Genomic DNA, 12,275 nt, shown 5'->3' with positions numbered 1-12,275 from the left:
CAGCAAGTCACTTTTCTCAGCGCTGTCGTCACTGAACGAAGCATTGTAAATCGAGGACTAGTTCCTGTCAGAGACACCCATCCATTTACAGATGTCTTAAGACACCTGATGGCAAAACTATGGCACGGGTGCCAGAGGTGACACACAGAGCCCTCTCTATGGGTATGAGCACTGTCACCAGCTGGTCTTTGTGGGCACTGGAGAGTCGGAAAACGGCCCAAAAACGCCCCCCCAAAATGGCCGGAAAACAGCCAAAAACAGGCGTGTGCACGCCAGCCAGCTACTCTTCGGGTTTCCGGTGCTCCAGCGATGCGGAGACCAGCTGGCAGGCGCATGGCCGCAGGTTCCGGGTTTCCGGTGCTGAAAAGGTTCGCCGTCACTGTCTTAGAGATTTGTGCCCAATTTTATAATGGGCCGATACTGAGAATTTTCAGCCCGAGAGGCAGATAAACCCAGGGTCAGGCCTGCAGCCATCTTTACTTTTGGGTCTTTGGCCTGCCACACTTTCTATTATTCTACTATGCCTTTTCTCTGGTGGGAAAACGGGAGGGGGGGATTGTATGGAGTTAGACGATATGTAGCCATAACAACATTCTTTCTAGAAAGCCAAGGTCATCCTTTGTCTCTGCACCCCTGCACCTGACCGGAAATGCATGTGTGTAACTGCCAACATGGACCATGGGATGGACTTTTGGGTGTGGGGGGCAAGATCGTGAACTTTCAACTGGGTGGGGACAACCGGGAAGCTTTCAGATTCGGGTTTTCCCAGATGTGCCAAAGTGGCTCTCTTGATAAATGGGAACTTTGAGGAATCCTTTGCCTTGGAATCTAATTTAATTTTGGATGTTATGGGGAACCCTGACATTAACCCGAATGTCCCTTAAAATGCTTCACCAGCTACCCCTGCAGTTGGGGTGCTGGGCCGGGTGCTGACTCCCGACACCAACCTGACCCGGGACAGCGTAAAATATCAGCAAAGATGGAGATAGAGCCCATGGGAAATGTAGCAGATAACAGGTGACTTCCCTGTGCTGACACAATCTGCAAACATTCGAAAGCTGGAAGGGGGGGAGGACACCCAGCTTTCCCTTTTCTTTCCCTGCCCCTCCGTCTTTCTCTTCCCCAACCAACTCTTTGCAGCTCACCTGGCTCAGGTGCAATGGACCTCTCCACGTCCCCATTGATGCACGGCTTGCCATCTCCTGCCGCCTCCTTCGGGGCGGGCGGCCCACAGCCCGGCTTGAGAAGGACGTTGCTGAAGGTGGGGGCCAGCCGGAAGCACCGCTTGGTCTGGAAGAGCTGCGTGGACATGGCCTGCAGGTTGCTGGCGATGCTGGCCTCGCTGCCGCCCAAGGAGCCTGGCCCATTGGCCACAGGCTCCGGAGGGTCAATCTTGGGCAGGCCGGGAGTCTTCAAGTCCTGCGGCCGACCCCCTTCGCTTGCCACAAATTCCGGGACTCCCCTGGTCCCGTTCTTGACACCTGGAGGCTGGCCGCCCCCGCCTCCCCCTTTGGTCTCTGCCTCAGCCTCCTCCTCCTCCATGTCCTCCAGATCCGAGCGGGACTCCTGGCTGTTCATGTCGGAATCGGTCTCCATGTCAAAGGCCGCCTCGGCTTCCTCATCGCTCTTCTCGGAGCCTGTCTCCGAGGCGCCACTGGCTTTGGTGGACTCCGGGCTGGAATCCGAGTCGAAGCCCTCGCTCAGGTCGCTCTCGTCCAGTTTCTGGGCCCGGCGGCGACGGCGTAGGCAAGAGAGGCGGGAGTACTTCTTGCCCTTTTGGCTGTCGTTCTGCTGTGGCTCCCCCGGGGCCCGGTGGCCGGCCAGGTCAGCCTCCGTTTCTCTCTCGACTGAGTTTGCCGTCTCCTGGGCCTCGGGGCCCTCTGCAAGGAGAGCCAAAGGCAGCTGCAGCTCAAAACCCCAGAAACACAATGGACCTTGCCCCCCTCCCCCCACCAACTGAGCCATCAATCATTCTGGCGGAAGGGACCTGCTACGGACCCTGTTGGTCAAGGACTCCGGCCCGAGGGCTCCAGGGAGAAGAGCTTTTTCTGCCCTGGTGTCCTCCCTCTGGAACATCCCGTCCCTCGGAGTGAGGCCCACCCTGCCCTCTTGGCCTTCCCAAAAGGAAACTAATCAAGGAGAGAAGCAACCTTAGAACTGAGGAGAAACTTCCTGGCAGTGAGAACAATTAACCCGTGGAACAGAAGTTGCCACCAGAAGTTGTGAATGCTCTGTCAGAATATTCAGGAATTGGAATAGGACATGGCAACAGATCAGCCATTGGAGAGTGGCTGGAATAGGACATGGTAACAAGATCAACCAAGGAATAGGCGTAGCAACTAAGTCAGCCAATGAGGGCTGTTTGGACTCTGAAATTTGCTGTGTGAGCAACAAGGAGACAGGAAGGAGCCTGGCTTAGCCGAGAACTGAAAGTGAAACTGCTTGTGCTTTGCTTGTATTTACTGCTACCTGGGAAAACCTGCTTTTGGTAATGTATTGTATATTATTATTATTTTGAATCCTGCTGAATCAGTTACTCTGCTTTCTGAATGTGATTGCTGCTGCAAATTCTGACCAGACAGGTCAGCTTCAGCACTTACGGCAGCCTGATTCAGCACAGCTGATTGGTGGGGGGATCGGACTGCCCGAATACCCCTCAATCAGCTGCTCTAGGCTGCAGAGGTTGCCACAGACCATCGCTGCCTCCATGCCTGGCATTTTTGGCCTGTGGTGGGGGTGGGGCTACTTTAGGTGTATAAGACGCATCCAAATTTTCACCCTCTTTTTTTTGGGGGGGGGAGATGCATCTTTTACTCTGAAAAATATAGTAGATGCGTTCTCTGCCTTGAGTGGTTTATAAAAATTATAATAAAGGTGGCAGCTAATGAAAAGAAACCAATGGGTTGCCTTTAGCACCGAGAAACACAACCTCTTAGTCAATTAGGCAATGTGTTGGTAACTTCTCCGTGCATGGCTCCTAAAGGGCTGGGTCGAGGGGAGGGGGAGGGCTCTTGTCTGACCCCCCACCTGCTTTGTCCCCAGGATCAAGAGATGAGCCGCCCAAAGGGCAGCTCTCCAGGGAACCCGTGTCCTTACCGGTGCCGTCGTTCTGGAAGGCTGGCACTGGGTTCTCTCCTTCTTCCAGCTCGGCCTGGAGGCGGATGTTGACGTGGTTAATCAGGTGTGAAAAGAGCGCCAGGGTGAATGCAATGGCTGCACTGTACTGCCTGGAGCCTGAAGAGGAAATGAGAAGCAGCCACAGTTACAAGCTGGACTCAGGAAAGGCAACAACTCGGTTCAAAAGAACACACCAGGCCCAAACTTTAAAAAAATAAAAATCCACGTTCTGCTTTAACACTGATTCATTTATATAAAATGTTTTGGCCACCCATACTTCCACAGGGTAACTCTTGAGTGGCTTATAGTTACATACAAGCTACAATAAAAACAGCTAAAAACAAACAAACATTAAAACCAATTAACATACACTATTATTATCAAGCAGCCTGTTGTGGCCGGCCAGTGGAGCTGGCAGCAGATTCAGACAGTGAGGAGGTTGGGGAGGAACCTGGGCCAGTCCTGGAGTCTGGGGAAGGCTCTGAGGAGGGCTCTGTGTCGGAGGCAGAGAGGGGGCCAGGGCTGTATGCCAGTTATCAGCTGCCTTTGGAGTCAGACAGCAGTTTGGCAGAAGAACAGCTGGAGCCTGTTCCCAATGTGCGCATGCGCAGAGGTGCCAGACGAAGGGAAGAGCTAAAGAATAGGGGTCAACTTGGGAGTAAAACCACAGGTGGACAATGAAGGGCCCCTCCCAGAGGAAATAAAAGAGGAGGGACAGGGGAGTGGAGTTTGCAGTAGAGAATTAGTTCGCTTAATTGGTTCATGACTCTCTGAGGCTCCTTGCCAAGTTTTGCAAATATCGGCCTGGCAGCTCTCCAAGCCAGATAAGGTCTGTGACCGTAAATCCTCCCTCGAAAGACTTTGCTGGAGGTGAATGAGCGGAATTCACAGGAAATGAATAAAAGGGGGTTTTGTCGGGACGAGGAGTTGGCTTCAGGCTCTTGGGAAGCTTCAGTCAGAACACAGCGGGTGCAAACGGGTTGGCTGCCCATGTTAGCTAAACCACAGCAGGAATGAATGTATGGAATTCCTTACATTCCCAAGTTTTGAAATGCCTTCATATTCCACAAATGGGAAGATGGAGCAACAGATTCCTACATAGATTAGATATAAGTATAAGGCAGTGTTTCTCAACCTTGGCAACTTGAAGATGTCCGGACTTCAACTCCTAGAATTCCCCAGCCAGCGAATGCTGGCTGGGGAATTCTGGGAGTTGAAGTCCAGACATCTTCAAGTTGCTAAGGTTGAGAAACACTGGTTTAAGGACTGAATATTGATATGAGTTTTCTTTCTTTCTGGAGTTTTTTGGGGGGGTGTTTTTCTTTTCCCTTGAAAACGTTTTGCTTCTCATCCAAGAAACGTCTTCAGTTCTGACTGAAGAGAAGTCAGAACTGAAGCAGCTTCTTGGATGAAAAGCAAAATATTTCAAGGAAATAAAAAAAACCAAGGAAGTCCATTGGCGTTTTGGAAAAGCACCTTTGGGACACCTGTCACCTGGATGATGGAGCATCTCCTAAGACAGGTATTATGTGCTGCACTGACCACTTTTTAGCAATACAGGCAGTCCTTGATTTACGACCACAATTCGGGCCCCAATTTTTGCTGTTAAGAGAGTCATGTTACATGAGTTTTGCTCCATTTTATGTCCTTTCTTGCCCCGTTTGTTAAGTGAGTCGCTGCGGCTGTTAGGTTAATAGCCCCGTTGTTAAGTGAATCTGGCTCCCCCTCCCGTTGATTTTGTTTGTCAGAAGATCGCCAACCACATCATAAATATGGACCAGCGGCCAAGTGAATCTGACTTGGTTTGTCAGAAGGTCGCAAAAGGGAATCACATGACCCTCTGGGACACACCGACCGTCATAAATACGAGCCAGTTGCCAAGCTTCTGAATTTTGATCACACAATCCTGGGGAGGCTGCAATGGGCATAAGTGTGAAAAAACGGTCCCTTTTTTCATAGCCGCTGAAACTCTGAATGGTCACTGGGTGGATTCTTTGTTAGTCAAGAACTACCTGTAAATGTGGAAGAGGAGTCAGGAGAGCCCACCACAAGCAGGTTTCCTCCGGGGAAACTGACAATACCCGAGCGGGTGGAAGGAAAAATTTCTTTATACCGTGTTTCCCTGCAAATACGACCTACCCCCAAAATAAGTCCTAGTGGGACTTTTACACTCAAAATGAGCCCTAATTAAGACCCCTACCAATTCTGGGAAGCACGGATAAAAATTAAGATAGGGTGGGGAATTTGGGGGTGGGTGGCTTTGGAGCTACCTTACTACTTATCTTGGGACAGTTGCAGCCACGGCTCTCACCCCCCAACACCTGCCTTGCTGGCCCATTTCTTCTGCAGCCAGCAAGGCCTTCCTAAAGGCCTCTGCAGCCAATAACAGAACTCTGGATCGATCTGGAGCAGTGGTGGGTTCCGGATCCTGTTCCAACCGGTACGGTTGGGACGGGCCTGGCGGCATCCACATGAACGCGCGCATGCGTCTTCGCCACCTTCACGACGCTCCAGCTGCTCAGTGGAGCATTGTGCAGGCGTTGTACGTGCCATGCGCAAAGCCTTAAAAGACCGGTAAGAAGCTCAGGCGGGCAGGTGGGTGGGCCCTCCAGAGCACCGTACCAGAACAGTATCCAGTGCTCCAGCCAGACTCCCGTACACCCTACCGAGCGTACTGCCTGCAACTCACCACTGATCCGGAGCTCTGTTATCGGCTGCAGAGGCCTCCAGGAAAGCCTTGCCAGTTGCAAAAAAAGTTCCTGAAGGCCTCTTGATAACGAAAAGACGCTCGCAAGTGAGGTGACCCAGTGGACAACCTCACCCGAAAATAAGACCTGGTGCCTGTCAAGACCTGCAAGCCATCTTTTCTTTTTGGACTTCAGGCCAGCCACACTTTCTATTGTGGGAAAATGGGAGGGGGGATTATATGGAGTTGGATGATGTGTAGCCATAACAACGTTCTTCTTAGAAAGTCAAGGTCATCCTTTGTCTCTGCACCTGACCGGAACTGGTTGGGTGGAACTGCCAGCATGGCAGTGGGAGATTAGACCATGGGATGGATTTGTGGGTGTGGGGGCAAGATCTTGAACTGGGTGGGGAAAACCAGGAAGCTTTCACACAAACACACACATTTAACAGATATTCTTTCTCTTGTTCTGTAATAACATGTGGTTTTATATAGAGAGGATATCACAGAAGTGAGTATACCCCCTCACATTTTGTAAATATTTAAGTCTATCTTTTCATGTGACAACACTGAAGAAATGACACTGTCAGGCCTGCAGCCATATTCTTTATGGATCTTTGGCCTGCCACACTTTCTATTTTTCTACTATGCCTTTTCTCTTGTGGGAAAATGGGAGGGGGGATTGTACGGAGTTAGATGCTGTGTAGCCAAAACAAAATTCCTTCTAGAAAACCAAGGTCATCCTTTGTCTCTGCACCTGACCGGAACTGGTTGGGTGGAACTGCCAGCATGGCAGTGGGAGATGAGACCATGGGATGGATTTGTGGGTGTGGGGGGCAAGATCTTGAACTTTCAACAGGGGCATGGAAAACCTGGAAGCTTTCAGATTTGGGTTTTCCCAGATGTGCCAACATGGCTTTCTTCATAAATTGGAACTTTGAAGAACCTCTTGCCTCGGAGCCTTATTTTATTTTGGATGCTATTTGGAATCCTGACAGTGCTTTTTTTTTTTTTTGGTGGTAAAAAAAATAAAATAAGACAGGGTCTTGCTTTCGGGAAACACAGCAGTAACCCAGAGGATAGTGATCTGGAACCCAGAACCTCCTGGCTCTGAACCTGCCAGCTGTACCCCTCACCTGCCCTCTTGAGGCTGTGGACGCTCATCAGGCAAATGACAATCATTCGGAAGATGAGCAGGTCTGGCAGGAAGGAGCAGCTGTTCTCCCACTCCTCCTCCTCCTCCGTGGTGGAGCTCGGGTGGGGCGAAGAGGGCAGGTAGAAAAGGCAGAGGTTCAATTCCTCCAGGACCGACTGGCAGAGAGAGGTCAGCTCCGAGTCGGCAGAACTGAGGAGAGAGAAAAGGCAGAGGATCAAAGCGCGGAAGTTTTGTCGCAATCAAGAGGCAGCCACAATTGGGTGGGAAATGTCAGGCCTGCAGCGATCTTTTCTGGTGGATATTTGGCCTGCCACACTTTCTATTATTCTGCTATGCCTATTCTATGGTGGGAAAACGGGAGGGGGGATTGTATGGAGTTAGATGTTATGTAGCCATAACAACATTCTTTCTAGAAAGCCAAGGTCATCCTTTGTCTTGGCACCTCTGCACCTGACCAGAACTGGATGGGTGGAACTGCCAACGGGGCAGTGGAGGTTGGATCAGGTGATGGACTTGTGGGCGTGGGGGGGCAAGATCTTGAACTTTCAACTAGGTGGGGAAAACCAGGAAGCTTTCAGATTCGGGTTTCCCCAGATGTGCCAACATGGCTCTCTTAATAAATTGGAACTTTGAGCAATACTTTGCCTTGGACTCTGAATTAATTTTGGGGTGCTATTTGGAACCCTGACAGGAAACTCAGCATGGGAGAGAGTCAGGGGAAGGTGTGAGAAGCTGACCAGGGCCCTCACAGCAAAGTCACAATAAGCCAATGTCTAGAATCTGTCAGAGGAGACAATCTTGAAACGGGGCCCACAGCATTTGAACAAAAAGCCCACAGCACACAAGGTTGGTCAGAACATCCACCCACACAACCCCCTACAACCGCAAGACCACCAGGCTAAAGAGTCAGTGTTTCTCAAAACATCTCAGCGATGTTGGGTTGGTTAGTAAAAGTATTTTTCGCTAAAACGAAATGGAAGTCAAGTTTTTCTTCCCAAGGGATCAGAGTGGGGCAGATCTGACGCAGGATATCATTAATAGCATATGGCATCTAATTTATTGAGTGGCGTAGTGGTTAGAGTGCAGTACTGCAGGGCTACTTCTGCTGATTGCCGTCTGCCTGCAATTTGGCAGTTCAAATCTCACCAGACTCAAGGTTGACTCAGCCTTCCGTCCTTCCAAGGTGGGTCAAATGAGAACCCAGATAGTTGGGGGCAAGAGGCTGACTCTGTAAACCGTTTAGAGAGGGTTGGAAAGCACTGTGTAGCGGGATATAAGTCTAAGTGCTACTGCTATTGCCCTCCCTCCCCCTTCCTTCCGGTTAGAACACAGAATTGCAAGCAAACTCTGCCCAGTCAGGAGTTCGATCCTGACCGGCTAGAGGTTGACTCAGCCTTCCGTCCTTCCGAGGTGGGTAAAATGAGGACTCAGATTGTTGGGGGCAAGAGGCTGTAAACTGCTTAGAGAGGGCCGTGAAGCACTGTGAAGCGGTATTTAAGTCTAAGTGCTATTGCTATTAAGGTGACAGCTGTTAGCCATGCAGGGGCACAGAAGCCTCCTCCAGAGCAGACCAGCCCTAGTGTTCCCACCAAGGAAAAGCCACCACTGAAACTTTTCTTAAATAGGGGGTTTCACAGGGGAGAGACTTACCTACTCTTTGGCTGAAAGAGGCTCTGTAAATACATGAAGCTGACGAGTAACCTTTTAATGTCTTTGCACCTGGAGAATGTAATTAAGAAAACATGTGAGTTATTTTCAAGAGAGTCCCCCAGTTATTTTTAGTGGGACTAGTCATAATTTAAGCCAAATGTATGTTAACATGTGACTGATTCTAAAGTGTTTCTGTATTGTGCCAATTGTTTTTGGAGCTATGCTATGTTTGCTAAAGGAAAATGTGTTTTCCCATAAAGACCTTTTGATTGTTGTCTTCAGTCAACATTGAAGCATATCCATTGTGCTTTGGGGTTTTCTGGCTTTAAAAAAAATGCACGCACATATGATGTGTGTGTGTGTCTGATTCAATTCAAATGACAACACATTTCTATGACTCCAGCTGGCAAAATGGGTTAAGATTGTAAAAGTTTTTTTTTGTTGTTGCATTTATTGCTTAAAAAACTCCTTGCCTTCTACTATTGAGGTTAAATGGAAAATTATTGTCATCTTTATAAGAATGTTTTCATCTTTTAGGCGAAATACCTTCGAGATGGGCAAGTTTATGAAACCTGGGAAGGTCGTTCTTGTTTTGGCTGGATGCTATTCTGGACGCAAAGCTGTTATTGTTAAGAACATACAGCCATGCCTTGGTGGCAGGTCTCAATTGTTACCCACGCAAAGTAACAGCCAGTATGGGCAAAGAAGAAGATTGCTAAAAGGTCCAAAATCAAGTCCTTTGTTAAAGTTTACAATTACAACCACTTGATGCCAACCAGGTACTCTGTTGATATTCCCCTGGACAAAACCATTGTCAACAAGGAGGTATTTAGAGATCGTGGTGAGAGGCTAAAATGAAATTTGGAAAAAGATACAAGACAGGCAAAACCAACTGGTTTTTCCAGAAGCTCAGATTCTGATTTGTTTTCAACTGAACCAATAAATGTTTTTTTTTAAAAGAATGTTTTATATGTTTATGGTATGTGTTGAATAGATATAAGACTACACAGTGAGAAAAGAAAATATTAGAATGCGCAGAAATGGACAGATTAAGGATAAAGAAGAAACTGAATATTTTTTGATATGGAATGTATTTTATCAACGGCAATAGAAACAGAAAAAAGGAGGAGATATAAAAAGAGAAAATATTAATGTGGACTTGTTAAAGAAGATATTAAGTATTATTGTTATATTATATTATCAATATTACTGTGATGAATATTGCAGCAAATGTGAGGATTATGATTGTTTAAAAATAACAGTACCCAGGTCACACACAGTTCAATGAAAATTGAATGTTATATAAATAAAATAAATAAAACATTTAAAAAATGTCTTTGCACCTGCCAAATTGGGGGGGGTGGGGAAGGAAAAAAGGGGGGGTAGCATTTAGTAGGTTTTGATACACGTCAAACCAACTGCGTGAATTTTTCATTCGTTTAATTGCTTCTGGCAAGGAAAAAAAATGACTGGAGGGAAATCTTGGCGAGTTTTGCCCCATTTTATGACCTTTCTTGACCCAGTGGTTAAGTGAATCCCTGCAGTTATGCAAATAGTGGTTGGGTTGTTAAATAAATCTGGCTTCCCTATTGAATTTGCTTGTCAGAAGATCGTCAAAGGAGATAAATATGAACCAGTTGCGAAGTTGTCTGAATTTTCATCTGGTGACTGTGGGAATGCTGCAACGGCCATTAAGGGTGAAAAAATGATTCCTAAGTCTCTGTGGTAACTTTGAACAGTCACTAAATGAACTATGAGGACTAACTGTACATCTCTGCACATACGAGGACTGTTTTCTGCCAAATAAGCTGGTTTTCTTGGAGCGAAACTTCGGCTTCCCGAAGCAAGTCTAATCTCACTGCCCCCTCCAGGGCTTCCTTGTATAAATTATGGTTTAGCGTTAGCCGGAACAAGGATATAAAACAGAAACAATTTTAAGTTGGTTCAAAGGAGCCCTTCACCTCACTTCCCACTATCATTGAGCCAGGTGAATTTTCTGCAAATTGTCAGCACAAGCCAAGTGGGTAAGCTGGATGGGTTTCACTTTAAGCTCTAAAGAAAGTGTGTTTCAAATTTGGTTTCCCCCCCCCCAAGTCCCAAAGATGCTTTTTTCAAGAGGGAATGAAACTTTCCTGGTTTTTCTTTGAAGACGTTTCGCTTCTCAGAGCTGAAGAAGCTTCTTGGATGAGAAGCGAAACATCTTCAAAAGAAAAACAAGAAAAGTCCATTTGCCTCTTGGAAAAAAAACAAAACACCTATTTGTCCATCCGTGGCAACTTTAAGATGGGTGGACTTCAACTTCCAGAATTCCCATGGCTGGCTGGGGAATTCTGGGAATTGAAGTCCACCCATCTTAAGAGTAGTCAAGCTTGAAAACCACTGCAAACCCGCTCCGCCCCACCGCCACCACCCTCCAGCGATGTCTTCAGCCATGGAAGTGAGTTAAAGAATGGCAGGTTTAAATAGGTTTGGGCTAGATCAACCGTCTTCAGGGCCCAACTACAGCGGGAGCTGCCCATCTGATTACTGACTGGCCATATCCAGTTTGCGTCCGCCTCTGAACGCTGCCAGGATGGCGAGTCATCCTTGAGGGCCTCCGGGGAGCGGGGGGGAGGGGGGGCGGCTGCCTTCTCACCTTTTTTTGCTTGAGGACAACTTCCGGTTCTCACTTTTCTTCAGCTGGTGATACATTTTGGCCGCCTTGTCGTAGAGGCGCTTGAGGTTCCCGTAGGCGCCTTCAAAGGACACTTCCGACTGGATGCTAAAGAAAAGGGAGCCCCGGGAGCTGAATTATTGCCTCAATTGGACTCTCAGATTTAATTTATTTTTAAAGACTTTGTGCCTGGCAAGATGTTTAACACAGAATTAAAAGTCAGAATAAATCAGCTGCTGCGGTCAATTCATTCAAGGAAGACATCTTCTTCCCTCCCTCCTTTACTTCCTTCCTTCGTCCCCTTCTTTCCTTTCTCTCTCCCTTTCTCTTTCCCTCCCCTTTCTCCTTCCTTCCCTCCCTTTTCTTCCTTTCCCCCCCTTCCTTCCTTCTTTCCCTCTCTCTCCCTCCCTTTCCTTCCTCTCCTCCTTCCCTCCCTTCCTTCCTCAAACCTGTCTCTTTCTTTTCCCTTTCCTCTCTTCCTTCCCCCTCCCTCCATCAGGCCTGCAGCCATCTTTTCTTTTGGATCTTTGGCCTGCCGCACTTTCTATTATTCTATTATGCATTTTCTATGGTGGGAAAATGGGAGGTGGGATTGCATGGAGTGAGATGCTATGCAGCCATAACAACATTCCTTTCTAGAGAGCCAAGGTCATCTTTTGCCTTCACATCTCTGCACCTGACCCCACAAATACTGGAAGACTGCTATCATGTCCCCCCCAATTCTTCTTTCTTTTTAGACTAATAAAATAAGGGTGGTTGCCTTTTATAATTACACTTACCAGCGCAAGTAGCAATAGGTAGCTTCCACATTGTAGTATTTACTCCCAGCCAGGGTCCCAAGTTGGTTAAAAGGCATCCCTGTCCCCCAAAGACAGAAAACAAAGCAAACGCGTTCCATTAGGACACAACCTAAAGACACAAACATCTAGTGTGTGTTTCCAAAGTTATTCTTCACAATCACAACAGGTTCTGCGTTTAAAGCAGAGCGTCCTGGGCCAAGGATGTGCATAGGA

The 12,275-nt window shown here is 47.8% G+C and overlaps 2 protein-coding genes across 2 annotated transcripts in view; one reads left to right on the top strand and one right to left on the bottom strand.

The window, feature by feature from the left end:
- Positions 1 to 803: 803 nt before the first annotated feature.
- The window catches only part of SMG5 (SMG5 nonsense mediated mRNA decay factor), a 29,616-nt gene continuing 18,144 nt past the window's right edge, over positions 804 to 12,275 (bottom strand). Inside the window, exons 7-12 of the mRNA XM_032234413.1 lie at positions 12,042 to 12,120; positions 11,245 to 11,370; positions 8,610 to 8,678; positions 6,940 to 7,148; positions 3,097 to 3,234; positions 804 to 1,880 (exon numbers count right to left, since the gene is read on the bottom strand). Coding sequence (XP_032090304.1) covers positions 898 to 1,880; positions 3,097 to 3,234; positions 6,940 to 7,148; positions 8,610 to 8,678; positions 11,245 to 11,370; positions 12,042 to 12,120 — 1,604 coding nt within the window. The 3' untranslated portion in view covers positions 804 to 897. The remainder of the gene's footprint in view (positions 1,881 to 3,096; positions 3,235 to 6,939; positions 7,149 to 8,609; positions 8,679 to 11,244; positions 11,371 to 12,041; positions 12,121 to 12,275) is intronic.
- On the top strand, positions 9,150 to 9,560 carry LOC116520251 (60S ribosomal protein L27-like). Its single transcript, XM_032234414.1, is given in 4 exon segments — positions 9,150 to 9,245; positions 9,247 to 9,310; positions 9,312 to 9,450; positions 9,453 to 9,560. Coding segments are annotated over 4 exon segments (363 nt in total). The 5' UTR covers positions 9,150 to 9,162; the 3' UTR covers positions 9,530 to 9,560.

This window comes from Thamnophis elegans, chromosome 17 (assembly GCF_009769535.1).
Source record: "Thamnophis elegans isolate rThaEle1 chromosome 17, rThaEle1.pri, whole genome shotgun sequence".
Lineage (NCBI taxonomy): Eukaryota > Metazoa > Chordata > Lepidosauria > Squamata > Colubridae > Thamnophis > Thamnophis elegans.
This window is presented reverse-complemented; position numbering and strand designations above follow the sequence as displayed.